We start from the raw sequence: 25,928 nt of genomic DNA on the forward strand, positions 1-25,928 counted from the left end.
TAGGATTGGTGTAAAAACTAGTAATGTACAGTAGTAAAATGAGCCACTGATTTTTTTAAACATTTCATTTATACTTTCTAAGCAAATACATTAATAAATACCTTAAAAAGTGCATACAACTCTTCCAGCTCATCGATATTAAATGCTGTGTCAGTCACAATAGTGCGGACCTAAGGGGGTACATATAGAAAAGCACTTTCAGGCATAATTTGCAGACAACATATAGTAGCTGCACTTTGTAATGATGCTTTACTTGTGTGCAAGTAAAAAATTTAAAGCAATTTTCCAAAGATGAACATTACAAAGCTTTCATCTGAACCATCATTCAGCTGACAACTATTTGACACCACTTCTTCAATAAGAGTGTTCACACATTTAGGTTTTTTTATGCAGTTTCAAAGTCCAAACCAGGAGTGGATCATGAAGGGAGATAACAGAACAAATAGGATATACAAAGTAGCTCTTCTCTTTTTTTAAATCCATTTCTGCTTCCGACTTCAAAACATATTAATAATATTTTATAAAAATAATAAGTAGTACTCTGACTGCCTAAACAGCTTAAAGGGGTATCGACATGAACCAAGTTAGGCTCTATCCTGTGAACTTGGTTCGTGGAAAACCCCTTTAAAACCTCTGCAAGGAAATCAAAGATATAGTTTAGCAAGATACTAAAGTAAATATTGACTAAAATGATATCAGGAGGTTGTGTTTATATGTTAGTGTTGAACTCTATCTATATTTCATGCTGAGGTGTCCAGTGGATAGCCCTATTAACTCACACATAGACTTCTCCTTTTAGTGAAGCCATGGTTTTGTCAGTAAAGAAAAAATCTGGGGGGAGATTTATCTTTTAGTGTCCAAGATCAGAATCAGAGCTTAGTTTTCATTTTCCCATATCCATTTATTAAATGTAAGCGGATTGTTCTAGTTGCCCACGGAATCCAGTTTTTCATCAGACATTTCAGACAAAACTCCTAAAAATACAAATTCTCTGTAAAAGGCCACCTTACCACATTTCTCTTTGTAGTGTCCTCAAGGGTCTGTATCACCTTTAACCTCTGCTTAAACCGCATTTGTTCTATCAGGTCTGCACGTATTGAGCCAAATTTCTACAAAGAAATTTAATATGATATACTGTTTAGAGATAAAACACAAAGTGCAGCAACTCATCGCTACAGTCAGTCCAGTCGGTTCCAGAACTCATTCAGATCAGTCTTAGAGTCACTACACAAGACCTGCAGAGATCAGCAGCCTGCTGCTGCTGTCTCCCCTGAGAAGGTTCCCCTTCATCATGCCTGCATCTCTCCCTTTCTACAAATCTTGACTAAACTGCTGCCAAAGCAGCCAACCTTCTCCAGCCCCAAGCCATAGGACCAGGGCTGTGGGTTACTCCATGCTGCATACAACCACCAGCTACCTCGTACCTGGAATAAAGAACCAACTACCTCAGCATGTTACCCATTGTGGTGTTGGAATATTGGAATAAAGAGACTGAGTTTCATGTTCATAACCCCGTCTCCATGTACGATTCCCTGGCTGCCGCTAAAATCACGGGCCTCCCCTTCAACATCTCCCCAGGGATCTCTTCAACACATACACCGGAAGTGTCCCAGGTGAAAACCTCTATGTTATGGCGGCCTACCCCTCCTCTTTTATCCCCGCGCTGACCCTGTCCAGGGTGGAAGAGGCCTGTTGACCTGGACCAAGCTACCTGTGACCCAACTAATGCTGGGCCACACTGCAAGCGAGCTTCCCTCACACTAAAAGGTCAGGTGCCCGTGGGAGGACATAGCATGTACATTCGTCAAAATGTTAAAAGAAATTTTCACAGCACTAATACACTAGTGATGGTGTTCTAACTGTGTTAATAATCAGTCCCAACATCTAATAGGTTGGGGAAATGTATCACCCATGTTGGGCACCAACTGTTCTCAAAACCATTAGAAAAAACTCACACGTGTGCTTAAAACAAGACTACAGGTACAGTACCTGATAGGAAGAGGCAATGAGAGCAAAAACATCCACTTCTGGGTAAGGCTCCATGTCATCAGTGACCAGGGAATGCAGGTGAGGAATTGGGGGTAATGTGCTGTCTTTATTACTCACACTATCCAGATACCTTAAAAATAATTAGGCATGTTTGTAAAAAAAAAACTATTTCGATAATATTGTGCTGTAATATATGAAAAAGGAAATTCATAAAATGTGCACATTTTACTTACTTTCCAAGCACAGTCATGGCTTCTCCATCATCTTTACAATTAAGGAGCTTGTCAACGTTGGCTTCCAATACAGCAAGTGCAAGCTGAAATATGACCTTGATGCCTTCATAGAAAAAACAATCCACAACTACCACAGCACTTTCAAAGGGCATCACACTGAGGAAAAGTGTGAGAAACCAAGAGAGGGAAATGGTGGAGATCACCCCCAAGTCCTGCATACAGTCATAAAGCTGAGGCACATAATCATGGGCTAGCTCTTCAAATACTCCTTGGTCCACAAGGGCTCCTAAAGGTAAGTAGAGAAGAATTAAGTACAATACACACATGTTCATGCTTATTGAAATTCACTGACCTGTGGCTATATAGTGAGGAACATCATCAGCTTTTTAAAAAAAACATTACACTTTCACTGCATTAGGGGCTAGTGAAAGTGGAATAACATCTAAGGACATAAAGCATTTAAAATGTAGGGCTTAAAAATGGAACCAGACACCAGGTTTTACCCCATTAAACTACCAGTCTCCTCAGGTGGAGTATGAACCATCCTTTCTAGAATTCCGCTTGTTATATGAAATCTTGACCTTCTACCTACCTATAAAAAAAAAAAAAAAAAAAAAAAAAAAAAAAACACTCCTCCAAAGTCATGAAAATTAGTTCCTTAGTCAAATTTATAGACGACAAGGAGAGAGTCACGTCAAACGTCCCTATCTTTGCTTTTATAGGGCCTAGAAAAGTGCAAATTTCATCTTTCATCTCATGCCTGTGGTTCTGAGCTACAGAACCTTGGATACAGGAAGTTAAAAAGGGCAGATTTTTATCTGCCATTTCCAACTATGTCATTGCCTGTATCTTTGGTTCTGTAGATCACAGAAACGCAAGCCTGATACAAACTGAAACATGAGATTCTCATCTTTAACCCCTTCATGCTGACTGATATATACTGGTTGAGCCCTTGCATATTTCAGCAAAACCCATCGCTAACACCCGCGGTCGGTGCTAGCACTTGATTGCCGCCACTGGCATATAAAAGACGGCGTTTAAATTAAAAGTTAAAAAAAAAGTTATAAAATTCAAAAGTCACCCCACTTTCCCTAGAACGGATATAAAACTAAATAAACAGTAAAAATCACAAACATGTTAGGTACCGCCACATCCCAAAATGCCTGATCTGTCAAAATATAAAACCGGTTATTGCCGGCGGTTAAACACATAACAGGAAAATGCCCAAATGTCCGCAACTTGACTTTTACATAATGTAAAAAATGTAATTAAAAAAATAAATAAAATAATAATTAGCAGGTTGCACAGTCCCCAAAATGGTTTCATTGAAAATGTCAGCTCACCCTGCAAGAAAATTACACCTAACGCAGCTCTGTACACCAAAGTATGAACCAAATACTGAACCAAATAATAAATCAAATGTAAAGTTTGCACAGTAAAATTTGTAAAAACTGAGCCCACAAGAAAGTGGCAAATGCGTTTTTTTTTCCCCAATTTTTTTTTTTTTTTTACAGCTTCCCTGTATAGGGCATGGAATAATAAAGAACGTCACCGAGAAGTAAAATTTGTTATGCAGAAAATAAGCCCTTAATCAGCTCTGTACACAAACATGTTTAAAAAAAAGTTAGATTTATGAAGGAGGGGAGCGGAAAATGAGTGAAAAAAAGGCTGCGTCCTTAAGACTCACTTGACTTTGGAGGAGATTTTGGTAAACGGCAAGATTTCAAGCTATAAAAAAGGGAATTATAGAAAGGACGTTTCATACCCTACTCATGGGTTCTAGTAGTTTAATGGGGTAAAATCTGGTGACAGAATCCCTTAAGGGATCATAGTTAAATCACCTATCCTTAGGATATGTCTTTTATTGGAGATTGGTGGGGTCTATTTGAATGCAAGATAAGCTAGAATAATAACACTGCTAGGCTATAACACCTAATACAGATCTCCTTTGGGCTCCCAACACTATGTAGAAAACAGAATGCTTAGTGTGGTTCCTGAGTCAGACCCCCAGCAATCTCCAATTACTGAGAAAACCTCCCAACTAAAAGTACAATTTCAAGTTCATTCGTAAAATAAGACATGCTAGGTTTCATATAGACAAAAGTATGCTGATGACACGCTGTATATCAAAAATAATACAGTTCAAAACAGTCACATAATTGATACCCACCGACAACCCTGGTATTGTAGTAGTCAGGAAGCATACGCTCACAGAGAGCCACAAGCAACCAGAAGGCTTCTTCCTCCTTGGCATACAAAAGGAGTACTGAAGTAACAATATTCATTGCCTAAATGGAGAAACACATAAAAAGGTCAACACAGCAAGGTATAAGATATTATACTCACATAATTGACTATAAACAAGGTGGCAGTGGGAGATAGTACAAAAGACAAACTCCTTTTTCTATCTCGGACTGTTTTTTTTTTTTAAATCTGACTATTTTTAATAGTTGGAAAAACATTCCAATAATTTGTAATAATCATCATTACACACAAACATGTACACGTCCAGTATATACAGTAAAAAAAAGTAACAAAACCTGGACACAGCTGGGTCAACAATGAAGAAAATAATACTTTTCCCACCCCAACATTCCCCCTCCTCCTGTCTTGGCTCTCCCATCAGATCATCAGAAGGTGGTAAAAGTAGCTATTGGGGTACACCCATGCACACATTACTGTGCCCCATCTTCAACAGACTGACTCCACTTTTTACTTCACTTCCCTAGAAGTCTTGTTTCACCATCCCGTAAGCCCTGCATGGTAAAGACCAACAATTTTTTGTTTTTAATCATAGTCTCCACAACGCCAAAACTTTTTTGTTGTATATCCCATATTCCACCCGGATAACGTTGTTCATTCAGTTCTTATATTCCCTCATAGTCGGAGGGGAGCTTCTAATCCAGTGGTACAGAATTTTCTTGCGTGCCAGATACAGGGCTCTCTGGATCCCTAAAGTTACTGGGAGCTATACTAGGATCTGCAAGTGTTGATCTGTAACACCTGGGAGAAGAGTTAACAGCTCCATCCAATAGCCCCCCAACTCCCCACATTCCCATAGCTTATGCATAAGGTCTGCACTGTCAACCTGACATCTAGGGCATTGCGAGGTAGGACCGATATAAAACCTATGCAGCAACTCAGGGGTCTTATACACATGGTAAATAAGGAACAATTGGCCGAGTTGTTGACTCTCACTGGGAGATAAGGTGGAGATTAGCAGCATTTCGTTTCATTAATCGCCGGCTAAAGGCCCAACATCTGCTTCCCACTTTTCTCAAGAGGGAAAGGAAAAATCATCAAGAAATTTCCCCAAGAAGCCAGGATAAGAAAAAGGTTATCCTGATGTCTCCTCCCATTTTGCGACATATGTCAACTCAAAGGGAACCTGTCACCAGGGACTTAATTTTCACTAAAGACAGGTTGCAATAAGCCCTGCAGGTGTCATGGGCTTCTACAACCTATCTTTACTGAAAATGAGGTCCCTGATCACAGGTTCCCTTTAATTGTATGCATTGATAGAAAAACTGCCCTCACAGGTTAAAAAAACATATTTAGCTGTTCAAAGGATTACAGGTGTCTATCCTATACCAGGTGTGCTATGGTTGTAATTCCATTATGTTCCCACAAAGAGAAATCCTCAAGCCAAAAAAAAAAATTCAGGCAGGTGGGGATTACGCCATGCAGTGCTTTATATTGTTATTATGGCCTAATGCATTTAGTTTCTTAAATGAGGTCCACACATGAGACAGCAGTGCAAGTGTCGGTAAAACAGTGTTATTAAGATTATCAAACCCAGCCACTCGGCAGGCGCACGGATGATCGCAGGACGACAATGGCAGCCGTTTAGGCAGGGTTCCTGCAGGATGCGCTGTGGGAACTGGAGCGAGACACGTTTGCTCACATTGCCGGCCAAGCCATGCCCCCACCCCAATTTAACTGCTCAAATTAGCATAATTTTAAATGTGGATTTTAAGAGGAAAGGGGCCATGGATAACAAATATAAGAAGAATACAGTACAGTTTTGATGATAGATTTGCTTTAACCACATTTGAGTACCATTTCTGTATTTTATTATTTGTTTCAATAGAAGTAATTAACCTTTTAACTAGGACCAAATGATTTCTGGTGTCAATTTAGACTTTATACATGAGATGTTCTGATAATCATCATTGAAAATAACTTGTTTGTCACTACAAATACATAATTGAATGAAAAAGTGCAATATGAAGGTAAAATTTTGAAAACAATTCGGGTTCTGCTCCATAGGCAAGATAGAAGGGACTGACAAAAGAGACCTTCCATCAGAATTGTGACTTTGTATTGGAATATTACAACCTACCTGACAGTAACCAATGTTTGGATTTCTAAATGCATAAGCAGTGAGAACCCTCCTCAAGGCAGAAATCCCAATTTCATTTTGGAATGCAGGATGCTCTGGAAGGGAACGGTGTAAATCTCTTTCTATCTCCTCTGTGGCAAGGTTGTATTGACCCATAGACTTCTCCACCAACTCCTCATAATAACCTGGGTGTGTTGCCATTTCATTAATAGCCCCTGATAATGATAAACATATTGTTATAGAGAAGAAGAGTGACAAGAAGTAATCCTGCATAGCATACACCTTCACAGTGCTGACCACTTACCAGAGAATAGAAGCCACAGCTCTCCTCGCATGCGTTCTGGGATGCCCTTCAGTACCAGGTCTCTGGTTTTCTGTGTGCGGTACATACAAATACCTTGACCATATTCTGCAAAATGAACTTTCCAAGCTTGCTCCTTAAGAAATTCTTTTGCCTTTAAGACAGAATACAGTTCTCATTACTTCATATAACATACTTGTTCAAAAATCATTTTAAAATCTTAAAATCGTAGTTCATCCATATTGATCATAGATAAACAGAAAAAAAATTGCATTACAACCAGTCCTCTACACATTATCTAATAGACTTTAGTAAATTTTGTTCATAAAAAGACGACCAGAACTTCTTTTTTTACCAGGCTCCTGTGCAGTGGCATCGGTTTAACATATGCCATATCTACATTTAGCCATTCCCCATATAGTTTTGTAATTGGACTATTTTGTGTGATTTTATTTCCAAGGAAATGGTAGAAAGTGTGAGAATTTTCAGTTATAGTAAACTATGGGACTGTGGACTGATTATTATGGGAATCAGAAGCAATACAAAACTATCATTTTTTTTATAAGCATAACTAACTTTAAAGGGGTATTCCAGGAATCAGCATAATTTGTATACAAATAAAATATAAGCTTATATGTAATTAGTTGTCATTTAAAATTTTGCTCCCCTTATCAGAAAATGCTGATGACATAGACTGTAATGAAGAATTAAAATGCTACTGGCCCTTTAAACATTCCGTTAATTTCCTCCGCGCGGTCCATTGCAGAGCAGACACAGGACAGAAGATGGCCGCTGGTCACATGTCCACATCACATGTCCTGCAGCTGTCTGGGCAGGTCATGTGATCACCACTACGTTTGGCTGTAGTGGGTTGGTTGGAGTGCATCCAGTATGGCCAGTGTTTTGGTGATGGCAGTTACACATCATTACTATGGTAACAGAGAAACAAAACCTGTAACATCATCACTAGGAGCAGAGCATAAGAGGGAGGAGGAGTTATTGAGAACTAAAGGATCATGGGACTTTTGGTTACCAGTGTCGGCCATCTTAGTGATAACTCCACCTACTTTAGAGAGGCCATACATTTTGTAAATCATAAAATCAAACTATTTAAGCTCCGTTTTGTGACTAATGACATTGAGTATTGTTGTACTCATTTATTTATAGCATTATGGGTTTTTGTGTCAGACCTTCATATTCCCGGAATACCCCTTTAACAAAATTGCATACATAAACTATGCTGGTGTTAATAGGAACACATGTATTTAATAAAGTATATTACAAAGATTACTGGGTGCTTCTTTTATCCTGCCCTTTCTTCCTTATTTAAGAAGTTTGTGTAAATCAGCTTTCTTTCCGGTTCTCCACTGACAGCTGAGATAAAGGAACCTGATAATATTCCTAATGACTTCGCTTTTTATAGATTGTATAATCTCCACAGAGAGCCGTAATAACATGGTTGTCAGAGAATACCTATTGTTAATATATGGCTGGGGGTCTTTATGCATAAAGAACACCACATACTTACCTCACTTCCTCCACCCGTTCTCCTGTGGCGACACCCATCACTTCTAGCTTTTGTGTGTATACAGACACTGGCGGCAATGTGTGTTTACAGCCAATAGTGTTGTACACATACAATTTGGCAAAAAGGAACTCAGGGTGACATCCATTTCTCTTCACAAGGTACTGTTGCATTTTAGGGGGATCTGGGGATGCCAGGTTCCCTTTTAATAAAGGAGCTTGGAGTAGGCAGAGCATATGAAGGCCAGTAGGTAGGGATGCAGGAGTGCCTACATGAGCAGCTCTACCTCTTTGACTGTGTTCGACATGCAAATAAAAGCCGAAAAGCTGAAATAAAAAAAAAAAAAAAAAAAAAAAGGCTTCAAAAAGGTTTAGTGTCTTTTAGCTACGATAAAAACCATTAGGGCCACTACCACACCTGCTTTATTGCATTATACAATTACTGTAAAGGGATGGGGAAGGTAACACTTGTCTGTCTGGCCCACAGTAGAATATAAAAAGCAGATTATCTATGGATAAAAACTTGTCACTGTGGCTGCTTTGCCAGTCAGCCAATTGTCTTACCACATTTATCAGCCATTGAGGGAACATTCCATTCTTACCCCACTTTAACTGTAAAAGTATGTAAGGGTCTTGGACGATTCCAAACCTCTTCTGCTTTGCTAAAATAACTAGCAGCTTTATAACATATCCAGTGTCAGAAATTGCTGAGAATGAGATTCCTAATCTGCACACAATTACGATACATTTGTGTTTCCATTACCGCTGCTGCCTTTCAGCAAAAAAACATGAACAGACTCATCTTCCTCTGACATGAATGGCTTGATTGAGAATCTGAGACTCATTAAAACAAGTTATGTAACGAGTATGACGGAAGTAGCGATGAGAGATGTCAGCTTTGTACCCTGAGCGGTCTTCAGGATTTATGCTGCGTCAGTGTTGTGCTACCTCTTACCAATTTAGGGTTGAATTCTTCTGGTGACCTCCTACGATACATTGTCATGAGAGTCTGAGTGGCTGTCGGAGCACTGTTTCCATTAAGGTTGACATGTCTGTCTCTATTAACTTCAACTCTAAGTCTATGATGAGGACTGCAGGAAACAAAGCCAGTGGCCCTGGAGTCAGCCTGTAAACATGAATAGGCACATATTTCAATATGTATAATGTGTTCACATAGTAACATCACCAGGGCTACTCTCGGCAATATCAGTTAATAAGCATATAATGATTATGTAACGTTTAAATACAATTTCAAATATATTCTGGGCAAGAATAATAATGACTAACAATAACCTGTAATACTACAACTAGTAGTTTGAGAATCCAAGACATTTATATAGGCCATTTAAGTGCTGTACCTCCTCCTCTATGCTGCTGTTGCTTCCAGAAATATCCTTATCAAAGTACATTTTTAGTGTCGTTTGCTGCAGGAAATCGGATATTCTCTGCACAAGAAAGTCTCTGTCCTTCAAATTGGCAAAGAGGAATGTCATCCTGTTCTTGGTGCTGATAGACAGCGGGCTGGGCAGGACACTGGAGCTGTCAGCCTTCTCTACAATAGTTACCTACAAGGAGAATAGTCATTTACTACACAAAGGGACAATGAAGCTACTGGCAGCAATGTAGAATGAATTGGGTAGAAAAATCATGAAGACGTTCTATAAATAGCATAGACGGACGTCATAAACCAATAACACTTACTCATATGCACCTTATGAAAATGTGTTTCTTCATGTGTCAATTCCAGAATTTATGTCTGCTGCAGACAAAAAAAAAGATATGCCAAATCCATGACGAGCGTTGCGATCACAAAAATCAGGCACAAGTAAGAGGTAAGCGGACTGAGATGCAGCTGGAGTACAAGCATATAAGTCTGTGTATTGTCAAAGGAAATCTACCATTTGTTTTTATGCGTTGTGAACCAAACATACCTTGAGAATGCTGTAGCGACACCGATGCAGAAAACATATCTTGTTTAATCCCTGAACTGAGTGGTTTTGCTCAAAAAACTGTTTTAAAAATCAAGACCTTGGGAAAGCTGAGTGCAGGCTGGCTGCTGCCGTGTATAAACGCATTACTTCCACATTCACAGGAGCTCCCTGAACTGTTCAGACAACACTAATCAACCTGAGCTGGATGACTCATATGCAGCAGATGGGGGATGGTGCAGCGATTGATTATTTCTGCCTGTCAGGGACAACAGTGATGCCTATTCTTGGCTTATGCTGGGCAGAACAAGGCTGAAGCAGTGCATAAGTAGGGTGAGGAGAGCACTGGGCAGCCACAGTAGCAACAGAGCCTCATTACCATAATTTTATAATTGGTTTTTCAGCAAAATCACCAAATTCAGGGATTAAACAAGCAATATTTCTGCATCAGTGTAGCTACATCATTCTCAAGGTATATTTGGTTCATAATGCATAAAAGCAAAATGGTAGATTTTGTTTAATGCAACACAAAAAATGAAAAGAGTTGCCTTTGAGCAATCAAACACGTGTCGTACTCCAAGCACAGAAACAGGATCAGTTCTTCCTTTATCTTCCAATGGCCTTGTATTAGAAAAAATTGTATTAAAAAAAAACTATGCAAATGAGCCTCATGAGCCTAATTATGAGGTCACCAGCTCAATAATCAGAGGAGGGAGTCAGGGCCACCTGATACTCATTTACATAATTTTACAAGACAATTTTCTTCAAAATGAAGAACAGATCCTTTATCAAGGAAACACACCAGCATGGTATTGGTTCTGGTAAGCTTTCCTCTTTATCCATTAAAAAAATAAAAAGTAATCCCCTGAAAAGTCATATGTACATGAGCTAAAAAATGTTACACTTTATCCTGAGAGGAGTCACTTTGGAGGTCCTGTGGACCTCTGTTTGAATCCCGTGTCTTATCCGGGATTGAGTTCTGCCCACTTGCTGATGACCATTGAAAGGGTCTGCCTGGGACGTAAACACGGGTAGGAATAGATCCTGCTCCATCTTTTGCATCTCGGGCAGTCCTCACATGCACGGGATTGTGAAATTCACAGCGGTGTGCATGAACCCATAGAAGTAAATGAGTTCTTGTGGTACCTGTAAAAATTACGACTAGCATATATCTTCACTTTCTCATAACATGCAGGTAGCCTTAGAGACTAGAGGGGAAGTATGTACTATCTTGCGCAACTAAAACCATTGTAAAGATCTTGTGTGTGCTTTAACTGCCTGTATCTATTCACATATTTCACTGCATAGTAGAAAGAGTCCTTCAAACCTGCAAATAACTAAATACATCAAACCCACATGAATGATATGGAGGGTGAAGTTTCTCCAGGATTACACTTAAATATAATCAGATTAGACACATCTGTGTATCAGACCATCCATGACATTGAATGGAAAATGCTGCTGAAGAAACAGACTTTCTAAGATTGTAGCTTTAGAATTCAGATTGTCAATCTGTACAACTGTATAGTAAAGGGTACACATTAGCAGCGACACACACCTCTCGTAGTGGAATAATAAGACTGCAAAGATTTTCTTCTTTACTAGTGAAGCAGATGTAATTTGTGGAAACAAACATTTGTCCCACAATGTGCCTTTTACTGAAGGGTGTCCACAATGTGCAATCTGTGTGTCCATCCAACTTTTCATCCTTCGGTAAACGGAAAAGAGCACGGTAGCGTTCGCTCTTGGCTCGAGCATCTAAATCTCTGCAATATAAGGAGGTTAGGATATTAGTCCCTCAACAAAATCCCATAATTTGTCAATAAATGCCAGTTTTTCAAATGTTTAAGCACATTTCTTTCACCCCAAACCATTCTTTGTCTATCTTAGCTTCAGATGCTGTTTCCAAGACAAACCTGTCCAGATCATACTTGATATTTTCAACCCCAACTCTATTTTTCTTGTTCTGTACCCATTATGGATATTTCCTGGACATCCTTATCCTTGTAGCCAGTGTCGGACTGGATTTTCTTAGGCCCACCAGAGAAAATCAATTTGGGGACTCTTCATTATCCCCCAGGGAAATATACTCTAGCAACCCCCAAATTGTGGTGTTTTCTAAAGGACCTCTGGGGTCCAGTATTGGGTTGAGCCAGGGCCCACCGGAGGATCCTCTGGTACTCTGGTGGGCCAGTCCGACACTGCTTGTAGCTTCCTTTCTGGATAGCACAGTTTAAACCTCTAGAAAAACTTAGTTCATTCTACTAGCCTGGCCTGGCCAAATAAAAAAAATGTATGCACATGGTCATGTGCTTGCTTGGACGTAGCACATGTCCGGCTGGAGAAGTCAGTGGGAGTGAGCACCCCACATCCCTCTCCTCTCCATTGAAAAATAAGTGTCTCACTACCAGCTCAGGGACCCCCATATGGTTGCGTGCATAAGGCCTTAATGTAAGGTGCTCAAATAGATCTAGAAATAGATCTTACCCCCCACTTACCTTTTTAAGGCAGATACTTTTTTGGGAGATTTCTTTTTTAATTTGGGGAGGGTGCGATCCTGCTCAAACCCTTCATTATCCAAAAGTTGTCTCATGGCTATGTTGGCAAGCTGCTCCATCAATTTGAAAGTCTCAGAGATGTTAAGAAAAACTGAGAAGAAATGTTCACTAGAACGTGTGCTGACTTTAATCATGTCCGGGAGAAGTAAAGTAGCCGTCTTTTCTAGTTGTGTTATGTCAACCCATCGGATCACCAGTTTGGCTAAGAAAGGATAGATGACAATTTACTGACAGAAGGAACATTACTTGAGCATTACTTGTCTTCTGTACAAAGAGACTCATGTATTTGTACTGGCCTGAATCTGCTACCATCTGCATTAATATATTTCTGTATAGCACACCATCTCCCTCAGAACTACCTAGCCATCCACCTTCTGTAGTATATGGTGGATCAAAGGTCAACCCTTTCTTCTTTATCAATACTACAGGGTGGTTGAGGGTGAACTAGTAATTTAGATAAATTTTGTTTGATCATCCATATATATTTAAAAAAAATGTTAAACCAATAATAGCATATGGATCATTTTTATGGTTATAGGGAACAATTTATGTTCCAATTTAAGAGACTTCTGTCCTTAACAGATAGTTAAAAGCTATAAAAGTATCAGTGTAGATATTTATCAAACTCTCTTAACTTGTTGTTGCAATAAAGCACACACTCTGCTGCATTCAACATAATTTCAATATAAAAAGTATGAATACAATGTTTTTGTAAAATTATTTTTGCAAAATACACTTCAAGCACCAACATTTATAAATAAAAAAAATATTGGGACAGATTTATAAAATGGTGTTGCCCAAAGTAACCAATAAACAGGTAGCTTTTATTTTCCAAAAATAATATAATAAAAAGGGCATGTAGATGGTTGTGCAGCCAGAGCCTGGAGGCTCTCTAGGGTCACCCCCTGGAGCTTTTGCAGCTCATTAGCGTATTTTAAAGACATTCCTTTTAGGAAAAGGAGACCATAAAAAAAAAAAATAAATTACAAGGCCAGATCCTGCATCAGGGTGCAAAGCAAAGTAGATTCAGCATAGAGGCTTTATAAGAGTTACATGAATCAGACAATAGATTTTCTTAAACAGCAAGACCATTCAAGAAATCCATATCATTTACCTCTTCTACAAGATTTCATTCAGTCTTATATTTAACAGAATTATTATTTTATATATGGGTTCTAGGAGAGTTTTGTCTGTATCTTGTGTAATATGTAGTTATTTCTGTTATATGGTAGAAGGCACTTCATAGGCCAATAATATTTGATTGAAAAATGTATGTCCCAATAGTATAAATAGCAATACTTATTTTCTTGCAAAACGAATGAATATTTTATAGGCAGGAATAAACTATGACCCCCTATATAAATGTATGAAGTTCATACACTAAACATGTAGAAGCTGTGTCACAATGAGTTTTACATTTGTGCCTATTCAATGTTTCATAGATACATAGATGTTGTCCTGGACTTGATCTACAGACTGTAAAGATAACATTGCACAAAGATAAATTTTCTTGTTATAGCCCCAACCCTAATCCATAGACAGTCTGTTGTTACCCTACCTTCTTTCCCTAATAGGAAGGAGTAGAAACAGAGATGGTTGATGCTCAGGTACATCCATCCTTGCCGGGGAACACGTCCCTTCCAGTAGCTGCATGAATAGTAGTTCACTAACTTTTCTTCATCTGGCATGCCAAATAGCTTGTGGAACTTCACTATTGCCTCCTTAAACTTATCAGTATCATCGTCTTCTTTGATGCCATTGATCTTGTTATATTCTGCAATGATACCCTGTAAGGAAACATGCCAGAGTTATCAATGGGTGTGCTTGCTAAGCGATTAGTTGGATATTACTCAAGACTCAATGCAAAGATCAAAATAGACGCATCATAGTGCTAGGTTTTACTAGAGCGATATGCTGGTCATTCCCACCTTGAAATCCTTACTTTGACATGTAGAATTACAAATTACTCTGCTTACTGACTGGGGTGTAGTCTATCCAGAACTTTCCATTTGTATTCATGTATATATGACATACATTTCTTTCTTTACAGAAACATTTGTGTGTGTTCAGAGGCCTTTGGGGCCCAGTCCTATATATACACACACACACACACACACACAAACAAGACTGGTCGCTTGCCATACCCCAGATAGCTTTTATTACCTGAATTTTTCCTTTGACAAATGTAGTTATGTCATTTTCATTTTCAAAAATGGAAAGTGTCTGAAGGAGGTTCACTTCAAGCCATTCCCAATGTTCAGTTACTTCCCTCCGAGTGCCTCCTGGACATAGGAGAAATACAATGACTAGTTGTGTCACATCCGTTGATAAAAATGCACGGTATTACTACAATCCTCTCCTTCCAATTAAATCATCATCATCCTCTCATGAACAGTCTCAATAAAAGGCAGCAATATAACAATTCTTTTACTCGTACGATGCAAAGCTTCTTACCACAAGCAATGGTCCAGTATGTAAGAGAGTCTGGGGTCTGATAAAGGATGCGATAAGGAGCCACCCTGGCACTGGAGTCCAATACAACATCCAGGGTACCGACCAGCAAACCTGCAAAAGAAACAAAAACAGTCACTGAGTTTATGTGCATAAAACAATAACATCTGTCTCTGCATAATATTCATTTGTGTAAAGCAAATGCTATAAATAATACAATACACTGGACTAGAGGTTTTACTCCCATTTCACAAACAAAACAGGACAACTAGAAAAAGGTCAGGAATATCAAGAGTGCAACCTATGGAGCTGTACAGGATTCTTATAGCTAAAAAGCCACTTTACCACCGTAAAAAAAAAAAGGGCTGTTCAGGGATCAGTATATTTATGGCACCCAATTAGAATAAGCCATCAATGTATGTTTTCTTTAGGGATCAGATAAGTTTCAGAAAAAGGCCTTAGTCTGATGCTATTAGGATAGATTCTTTCACGAAAATACACATATTTTCAGCACATAATGTACAGATACATCCCCGAATTTGGTTCAAAATGTAAATAGTAATTCAATGTTTATGGCAAAGAATTTTAGTGAGAAGGGAACCTGTCACCACATATTCATAAATACAGCTAGTGACAGGGATGTGTCCTGCTTGGCCAGACCCTCCCATCTGTTCCGACCCATGTCCTATGTCTCTTCTCAGAACTTAAGAGTCATGTGATTTCATCTTAGGTCCTTTACCCAGTTACATTTGCAACATCTACCCCATGTATATATTTGATCACATTAAGTCACAGCAGGCTTCCATGGACACATGGGGAGGAGTAAAAGTCCATGGAGGGCATGCTGTGATTTCATGTGATCAGATACATACATGGGGTAGATGTTGCAAATGTAACTGGATTAAAAGACCTTAGATGGCATCACCCTGGTCACAAGACATGAAGTGCCCAATGATTTAACAGAGCTTTCTCTCAAGGTTCCACACAGTAGCATGTCCTACCAGTGAGACCTGTCAATCAGGAAGAAAGAGGAGGGGCAGTGGAAGTAAATTTTAATATGCAGGACTCAGGAGAGTTGCATACTTTTTTTTAACAATGCAGCCTTGGAAAGGAACCATTTAGGGATAAGGGCAATGATTTTAAATCATAGTTTTTCATTATTTATTTTGGGTGGTTCAATTTAAATGACAGGTTTTCTTTAAACTCCAATTTTTTGCAACAAAACACTAGCATAAAACCTCAGACATGTGTTCCTGCAGTTAGTGTCTTTGTAATGAGATTGTAGGTTGTGGAACAATTCTATAATGTGCAGAGTAGAGATCTGGCTCTGTGTCAATAAGACTTATTCACTGCTAGGCAACCAAAAGATCATGAATTGCTTCATCAGGAAATATGTCTTCAATATCAAGCCCATAAAGCACACAGGCTGTGGTCAATTGGTGGCATATTAATGTAGAATTGTATTTTCGTCAGGTCGATCAATAAATCGCACACTTATATTCAAAGGTCTTGTCTGTGTATACAAAGGATTAAAAAAAATAAATAATGAATGAAATTTAGTAAAGATGTTCTGACCTCAAACCCTCCATGTAAATGATTTTAGAAAGCAAATAACAGCCACACATGAAATACATACATAGAGTGAGATTAGCGGAAGTAGCAGTCTATGAGGAGGGGGAAGAAAGAGTATATAAAAGGTAGATGCATTAAAAGCAGTGTGTGAGAGGGAATAACACAAGATGTAGTCTGTGTGAAGGGGAAGCATTATGTTGTGGGAGAGAACAGTCTGTGAAAGAAGGAACATATGGTGCAGTCTGTATTGGAGGGGGGCAGATGGAGGTGGCGGTAAGAGGGAGGCATGGAGACCAAAAACCTAACATCAGGGGACAGTCAGGACTTGTGATAAAGCATGATCCCAGGACCTCGAAAATGAGGAGTTCAAGAAATCATCAGAGCAGTTATCCTCAAATCCCTAGAGTGAATATTAGTGCACGTGTGCGACCCCTACATTCATTTCTATGGGACATTTGACTTAAAACTAATAGTGTTTAACGAGGCATATTCAATTTGAAGTAACATATTTAACCAAGTCAACAAGGAAATTGATGAAAGTTGTTACATTCAACAGTCAAACTGTAATAATTATGGAAAATTACAAATGAAAACAACTATTAGATTATATAATAGAATTCATTCCTTTCACAACAGCTTTACATTGCTCACACTATTCAGACAGGTGATAATTGCTTCTACCTTGTGTGAGGTCAGTGTAATGTAAGACATAATGCTAATCATACAGACTATAGTCACCACATCACATGACTATAATAGAGGGTGGCCGTGCTTTCTTCACATATGTGTAGGATTCCAGTATGGTCAACATTAACTCATGCAAGACATTCAGTCTCCATGACAAAATTATGACTCAAATGTAGGTGAAGATTATTAAAGGCTAAAGAGATTTTAGCTCTAGAAGCTAAAAGAAAAAAAAAAAAAAGTATTTATGTAGTGCATTCTGACTGATATAACATAGAAATATTATTAAGGTGTGTCGATTGTATCATATAAAGCCCCCCAAAACACCATTAACACCTTATTCAAATCCACACATGGACAGTTTGCATCTCTGACAGATATCTTATTAACATCAGCTCTCTCTATGTTCACCCCAACCATAGACATCTAGTTTTAGTACAAGTGACAGCCGTGACACTGGAGTCACTGTGGAGAGCATTCTGCTGCCTGCCACATCCTCCAGTAAGGTCTGGCAGTGGGTCACTAATATTGTGGGGAAGCATTTCTTTCTCCATGTGCTAGCCAGAGGTACCAAGATGAGATCCCCAGACCCATTGTGAGACCACATGAAGGTACAGTGGGCCCTGGATTCCTTCTGATGCATGACAATGCTAGACATCGTGTGGCTGTAAAGGCCTGGAAGACCCTGCATGATGAAGGCATTGATGCTATAGACTGGCCTCCCCATTTCCCAGACCTGAATACAAGCACATCTGGGTCATAAAGTCTTATTCCATGTAACACCATGTTTCACCACAGACTGTCCAGGAGTTGACTGATGACTGATCCAGGTGCGAGAGGGGGAAAGATTGCTCAGGAGAACATCACATCATCAGGAACATGACCAAGCATTGCAGGGGGTCACACAGGCATGTGGAAAATATGGCTTATGAATGTTCACGTTGTAATTTGGATTGCGTTTTCATTGCGTTTGAAACACATAACAGCTGAGGAGAGATGATTTTCCTGATTGCATTACTGTTTTGGGGAACCACGGTTAGCATTACAGCCTTGCAGTGCTGGGGACCTTGGTTCAAGTCCCAGGGTCAACATCTGCAAAGAGTTTGTTTGTTTCCTCCTGTTTCTTCCCACACTCCAAAACATACTGTCAGGTTGATTAGATTGTGAGCCCCATTGGGGACAGGGAACAATTTGGCAAGCTCTGTGCAGCGCTGCGTAATCTGTGTGCGCTATATAAAGGAATTATTATTATTGTTTGCATTTGTTAACGCAACAGTTACACAAGAATTAACATTGCAATTACAATGCTTTTTGTAAACGCAAATGTTACCAGCAATGTAATTAGGCAAATTACCTCTCCTCAGCTGTTTTAATGCATTTCAAACTATATGAAAACGCAGGCCAAAACGCAACGTGTGAACGCGCCCTTAGTGGCAAATAAAAAGCATGTTGGATTCAAAACTAAAAATATATATTTTTACATACACACATTATAATAATAATATTTAAAAGCATACCATCAAAATCAAGCATGATAAACAAGGGGCCCTTAATCAAAGATCCAGGCACATGGAGAGAGCATATGGAGGGGCGAGACACAGAAGCATACCAAAACTCCCCTAGTATAGTGTGCTCCTGACCTGGGTCTGTGCACTCACTATAGCCTGTGAACATTCAAGGCTGTCAGTATCTAGGGTCAGATTACAGACCAAGGTACTTCTCTATTCTCTGGGGTGCTGGAAGGACCAGCACAGTCTTGCTGCACACAGCAGGAAGGCACCTCCACAGAAGGCCCCAGCTGCAGGGACCTCCACACAGAAAGCCTGGTCTAGGCTAGGCCTCTGATCTGAGCAGAGGAAAGAGTTTCCTCCTCAGAAGCTGCTGGACCGTCAGGCCGATGTGGCTTCTTACAGTTCACTATAATAACAATAACATACTCTTATCGTAACACACAGTGACAGCTGCGGGCCCACTCTTCCCGAAGGGCCCGGTCGTGGTCGCAGGGGATCCTTAAAGGGCTATTCCAACGAAGACAAGTTTCTTTTATGTACTCAGCACAAAAAAAAAAACAAAAAAAAAACAAAAAAAAAAAAAAACCTTTTTTCCAATTCACTGTTATTAACAAACATGCAGCATTTCACAGATATATGCCCAACTTGTCTCTATTAGTCCTGCTGTACAGACCCTAGATTCGACCCTGTTCCTTCACACTTAAGGTCAGCGGCCATCTTGGATTTTTGTGAGATCGTGCAGGTTAGATTTCTGTGTCTTGTGCCTGTAGCCCCGCCCCCTTCAGTCCCAGCACAGAGCTGAGAGACTGAGAAGAGACAAGCTGCAAACTACAAGGAGATAAGTGATCCAGGAGAAGGGGAGGCAGGCACATATCTGTGAGATGTTGTAGAAGAGCTGTATGTGCGCGCAATCTAATGTATCTCGTGCATCTCTGATCTGTCTCATCTCCATGTGTCACTACAATGTCAGAAGCCATATGAAAGTTTATATACACCTTGTACCCCGATAATGTAACCTCACTGTCACCCCACAGAACTAGATGGATAATACAGTAATGTGTCTGCTTATAGAGGACCCGCCCACACCCTGGGATTTTGCATCGAGCAGCATAGGGAGTGATAGCAGCTAAAACAGCAATAAAAGTGAGTAAAATGGTAAAGCAAGGGGTTAAAATGATCTTTATTGTGTTAACATCACTAAGGGACTGAGATGTGAAAATTTTCTTTAGTGGAAAAACCCCTTTAGGCCACTGGTGACACGTGTTCTACTCTTCAGGCTGCTTACAATAATTTTAAAAGTTGATTTTAGAAGGAAGCAGGGCATATATAACAATTATAAGAAGATTACCACAGTGACAGTGCCAGGATCTAAGAGTCCCTGGTTTATCATGCTTGCAATTTAAAAAAAATCTCTGGTATTTGAAAACCATTGTTGGCTGCAGTATCAACAATGCTGTACTTTGTTCATGCAAATCTGCAAGTAAAAGGATTCTCCTATCTTACGTGCATTATTTTTCATCCATTTGGCAGCTGGGACCAGATATAATAATTATAGGAAACACAAATACTATTTATAATGTCCAAAAATGTTTTTTTTTTTTTTTAAACTGTAATTTCCCATTAAGATATACATCAGGATTTAAACCCTACGGTTACGTAAATACATATAGATTTGACCAAAGCAGTTGTGATATTCCTACAACCTTTTACAGTACACTAGACCCACTATAACCATTTTATTCTGCTATTCTTTCATTAAGAAATGTATACAGTACTACCCTATCAACCAAGAAATCCACCCCAATTTCATTAATACAGGTCAGACATAACCCACCTCACCCCCTGCATTCCCAGGATGTGACACTAGGCCTTCAGCAGGAATGGCCAAACACAACAAAGACACCAGGATCAGAGCACAGGCTGACACCAGAGATGCCAGGCAGTCATCAGCTCACTGGCCCTTCTCCAGACTGTATGCCCACTTCATGTTAATGGCCACCTCTCTGATGATAGGGCAGACATTCCCTGGAGGAGGCGGGCAAGGCCTGGCTCCATACTGATGGATATTATGTAAACAAATCGATACATAGGTAACAAATATTTATACAAGGAGAGATGCACTGCACTCTATTATACATCCATCATGTAGGTGATATAGTACAGGTGTACAGGAGTTCTTACCTGCCAGTCCCCCTCCTCCTCTGGTCCCATGCCCCTTCCTCCTCTGCAGTATGAAATACGGATTGGCCCTCTCCGTGATCCAGAGGGCATTTGCCAGCAGCACTTCCTCCGGATTCACCCACATGGTGAGGGGCACAGAGGGCACTGGGATTAATCTCTGGAGCGGTGATCCTCAGATGGCTGCTGTGGCCATGATGTAGCAGTGTGCCCTTCTCTGGCTCCTGGAGGGTGGCAGGAGATGTGGACCCGGCGTCACCAGAGGAGCAGACACATGCCAGCACCTACAGTCCGAGCGCCCAGCCGTGTATAGGGAGAGACATGGCGCAGCTCCGGGTTACGGGCAGAGCTGCGGGGCAGCAGAGCAGAGGTCTCTGTCCATGGTCCTGTCCGGGGCCATGCAGCGTCTGTGTGTACAGGCAGCTATGTAAGCAGGACACCAGGATGGAGGAGGAGGAGGAGGAGAGACGAGCACTGGGAGGCAGAGCCAAGCACCGGGCAATGACATCACAGCCACCAGGGAGCACAGGCAGGCAGCACAGCAGTGTCATCCCCCATCATTACACCTGTACACCCCATTATATCACCTCCTTATACATGTACAGCACTGGTATACTACCCCGATCCCCCCTTATATACACTACACAATGTACAAGTACAGCACTATTATACTACCCCAATCCCCCTTATATACACTACAATATATACATGTACAGCACCAGTATACTACCCATGATTCCCCCTTATATACACTACACAATATACATGAACAGCACTAGTATACTACCCCAATCCCCCCTTATATACACAATATATATGTACAGAACTGGTATACTACCCCTGATCTCCTCCTTATACACTACACAATATACATGTACAGCACTAGTATACTACCCCGATCCCCCCTTATATACACACTACACAATATACATGTATACTACCCCAATCCCCCTTATATACACACACTACACAATATACATGTACAGAACTGGTATACTACCCCTGATCTCCTCCTAATACGCTATATATGTACAGTCCTGATCTCCTCCTTATACACTACGCTGTATACATGTACAGCACTAGTATACTACCCCAATCCCCCCTATACAATATATATGTATAGCACTAGTATACTACCCCTGATCTCCTCCTGATACACTATACATGTACAGTCCTGATCCTTCACGATCTCCTCCTTATACGCCCCAGATCTTTTGCAAGAGATAATTTTATTTATTTCTCTAGTATTTTGTTCAAAGTTCAGCTAGCACAGGGGTTTTAATAAATGTGGCCAATATACATGTACAGCAATCTCCTTTGATCCCCTCCCTATAGACTAAGGCATTATACATCATGGTGGATACATACAAACAAAATAAGAGATAAAGGAGAAGAAAGAAAAGAAAGAAATGAAAGATACACATACTACCATATCACCAATTTTCTACTCCTTCTTGTGTAGTACTGGATAATTTACTATAGAATTTAAAATGATTTGGCTTTTCCGATTTCATGTTTGAGCGTTTTTTTTCCTGGATGTGCATAAGCCACCAGAGGTGCTGAGAAGCTGCTTTTCCCTTTCTCCTTTTTGAGACACCTACACGCTTGGCTGAAGCAAATATGTTTGTATGCATACATAATAAATGGAAGGGGTCAACTATGAAGAGACAACTATTGATAGTGTCCATGGTCACCTTTGGATTTCTTAAAACAAAAACAAACAAACAAAAAAAAAAACAAAAAAAACACACACCTTATTTTTATAATTGAGAGTCCAAAATCGGGAATTATAGAGATAACGTCATAGTGCAATAAGTCTGACATGGAAGATACATGTATTACATGGCTCACAGCTGGAGCATTGTAAGAAGTCTTATCTAAATTGCAGGCTGCTGACGTAGCAATTGCTCAATAAACGTGTGTGTAAAATCATGTGTATAGTATCCGGTGCAGGAATGCGGTAGAACACGTTCTGCATACATACACATAGTAGTACGCACTGCACTATGAGCAGTTCACACCGTTCAGACAGGGTTAAGTTTCCAGAGAAGATAAGTTCCTCACTCAGGCTGTGTTCACACACACGTTACACATCAGGGAGGATTTAACTCCTGAACGCAGATACACTTAGACCTAAACACATGCATTCAGATACAAGAAAGACGTCTTTTGCCGGTTAACATGGTAAACACAAGCCACCCAGGTAGCTTCTGTAACACTGCATAGGTTTGCATAGCCATAGAATTTCTGTTTGTGTAGAGACAGAGCAGCGGAACATGCAGGCTCGGTAAATATTAACAGCGCCGCAAGAAATTGCATTAGTTTGTGGTCCATTTTGGTTAATCAACTATGTTGATTTGGTACGGATTTCTTGATATCTACTTTATCATCAAAAAACACATGCAATTTGGGGAACACAGAACCCAAAAAATCCGACACAATGGACTTTGACAAAAAAAAAAATAAAATCACTCCAGCAGCTGAGTTCAAGCAGCTAGATGCTACAGACAGCACATGCAGTGTGAAAGATTGCAAATGGCCGTCTGTTTTTATAGGGGTGTGACATCACATAAGCCTGCTGGTCGCTGAATGGCTTACATGTCTGCACATGTGATGGACGGTGTTGCTTTCATCCGACCAGAGTTCTCTGCCCCATGTAAGGCCTCTTGCACACTAGCGTTGCGTTTCACGTCAGGGTGCAATGCGTGAAAAACTGACGTTTTTGCTGCGTTTTTGTTTCATTTTTGTTCGCGTTTTTTTGCGTTTTCGGTGCGTTTTTCACGCGCGTTTTTTTAAGTCAATGGGACTTTTTCAAAGGGACCAAGGTTCGGGAATAAAATGTTTTATTTAATTGAAAAATAATGTCTTCTGATAAGTTGCAAACATCTGCGATCTATTCTTCACTGTTCCGCGCGCGTATATTATCTCCCGACAAGTTTGCAGATGTGAAGAACAGTGAAGAATAGAATAAAAACAGTGAACACAGTGAACACAGGATCATTTAAGATAAAAACACAGTGCAGAACACAGTGCAGAATAGATTACAGATGTTCGGCACATCTGCTTACTTGTCGGGAGATACGCGCGGAGCGGTGCGAACAAAATAGCATGTGAAGAACAATATATATGTGTGTAAAGAACACATTGCAGATGTTTCCATACATCTGCAATGTCTTCTTCACACATATATATTGTTCTTCACATGCCATTTTGTTCGCACCGCTCCGCGCGTATCTCCCGACAAGTAAGCAGATGTGCCGAACATCTGTAATCTATTCTGCACTGTGTTCTGCACTGTGTTTTTATCTTAAATGATCCTGTGTTCACTGTGTTCACTGTGTTCACTGTTTTTATTCTATTCTTCACTGTTCTTCATTGTGTTTTTTTAATTAAATGATCGTTCGCGAGCAGGGGAAATGCTGTTATACTGGTCACCTAGCAACCCTTACGTTTAAAACGCATTGCACTCGCATTGCACTTGCAATGTTTGCGAGTGCAATGCGTTTTTGATACGTCCCCATAGACTTGAATGGGGCGTGAAAAATGCGCGTGAATCGCAAAAATAGAGCATGCTGCGATTTTGACGCGCGTGCAAACGAACGCAAGCACGCGCGTTGAAAACCACGCAAATGGAGAAAGACCCATTGAATACAATGGGACAGAGTGCAATGTGAGTTCTGAGCGTCAAATGCACGCGCAGAACTCGCGCGTGAAAAACGCCAGTGGAGAAGGGGCCTAACTTGTTGTGCTCGCGGCCATTTTGCTGATAAAGGTGAAAAAGAAAAAAAAAAAGTTAGTTCTCACGAATCACTGTAAACTTAGGCTTTGTGACGAATCAAGGTTTTCCTGAAATGCAGAATTAACTGATTCATTAGAATCGATTCGCCCATCTCTAGTAATACACTCACCGGCCACTTTATTAGGTACACCTGTCCACCTGCTCGTTAACACTTAATTTCTAATCCACCAACACAAGGCGGCAACTCAGTGCATTTAGGCATGTAGACATGGTCAAGACAATCTCCTGCAGTTCAAACCGAGCATCAGTATGGGGAAGAAAGGGGATGATTTGAGTGCCTTTGAACGTGGCATGGTTGTTGGTGCTAGAAGGGCTGGTCTGAGTATTTCAGAAACTGCTGATCTACTGGGATTTTCACGCACAACCATCTCTAGAGTTTACAGAGAATGGTCCGAAAAAGAAAAAACATCCAGTGAGCGGCAGTTCTGTGGGCGGAAATGCCTTGTTGAGGTCAGAGGAGAATGGGCAGACTGGTTCGAGCTGATAGAAAGGCAACAGTGACTCAAATCGCCACCCGTTACAACCAAGGTAGGCAGAAGAGCATCTCTGAACGCACAGTACGTCGAACTTTGAGGCAGATGGGCTACAGCAGCAGAAGACCACACCGGGTGCCACTCCTTTCAGCTAAGAACAGGAAACTGAGGCTACAATTTGCAGAAGCTCATCGAAATTGGACAGTAGATTGGAAAAACGTTGCCTGGTCTGATGAGTCTCGATTTCTGCTGTGACATTCGGATGGGCGTCAACAACATGAAAGCATGGATCCATCCTGCCTTGTATCAACGGTTCAGGCTGGTGGTGGTGGTGTCATGGTGTGGGGAATATTTTCTTGGCACTCTTTGGGCCCCTTGGTACCAA

The 25,928-nt window shown here is 40.3% G+C and overlaps 2 protein-coding genes across 3 annotated transcripts in view; one reads left to right on the forward strand and one right to left on the reverse strand.

Annotated features, from left to right (window-relative positions):
* ZNF330 (zinc finger protein 330) overlaps window positions 1-25,928 on the forward strand; it is a 255,252-nt gene that overhangs the window by 67,420 nt on the left and 161,904 nt on the right. The window lies entirely within an intron of this gene.
* TBC1D9 (TBC1 domain family member 9) overlaps window positions 1-25,928 on the reverse strand; it is a 37,710-nt gene that overhangs the window by 8,195 nt on the left and 3,587 nt on the right. The window contains exons 1-15 of one of the 2 annotated variants that reach the window (XM_072119487.1): window positions 21,275-21,735; window positions 15,330-15,440; window positions 15,039-15,157; window positions 14,434-14,662; window positions 12,816-13,077; window positions 11,876-12,083; window positions 9,748-9,954; window positions 9,345-9,515; window positions 6,869-7,019; window positions 6,565-6,779; window positions 4,393-4,510; window positions 2,223-2,508; window positions 1,990-2,119; window positions 1,011-1,109; window positions 102-170 (exon numbers count right to left, since the gene is read on the reverse strand). In XM_072119487.1, coding sequence (XP_071975588.1) covers window positions 102-170; window positions 1,011-1,109; window positions 1,990-2,119; window positions 2,223-2,508; window positions 4,393-4,510; window positions 6,565-6,779; window positions 6,869-7,019; window positions 9,345-9,515; window positions 9,748-9,954; window positions 11,876-12,083; window positions 12,816-13,077; window positions 14,434-14,662; window positions 15,039-15,157; window positions 15,330-15,440; window positions 21,275-21,398 — 2,499 coding nt within the window. In that variant the 5' untranslated portion in view covers window positions 21,399-21,735. Of the gene's footprint in view, window positions 1-101; window positions 171-1,010; window positions 1,110-1,989; window positions 2,120-2,222; window positions 2,509-4,392; window positions 4,511-6,564; window positions 6,780-6,868; window positions 7,020-9,344; window positions 9,516-9,747; window positions 9,955-11,875; window positions 12,084-12,815; window positions 13,078-14,433; window positions 14,663-15,038; window positions 15,158-15,329; window positions 15,441-21,274; window positions 21,736-25,928 lie in introns of those variants that run through there. The other variant, XM_072119480.1, reaches the window with a different exon arrangement.

The sequence above is a fragment of the Engystomops pustulosus genome, chromosome 1 (assembly GCF_040894005.1).
Source record: "Engystomops pustulosus chromosome 1, aEngPut4.maternal, whole genome shotgun sequence".
In the NCBI taxonomy this organism is placed as follows: domain Eukaryota; kingdom Metazoa; phylum Chordata; class Amphibia; order Anura; family Leptodactylidae; genus Engystomops; species Engystomops pustulosus.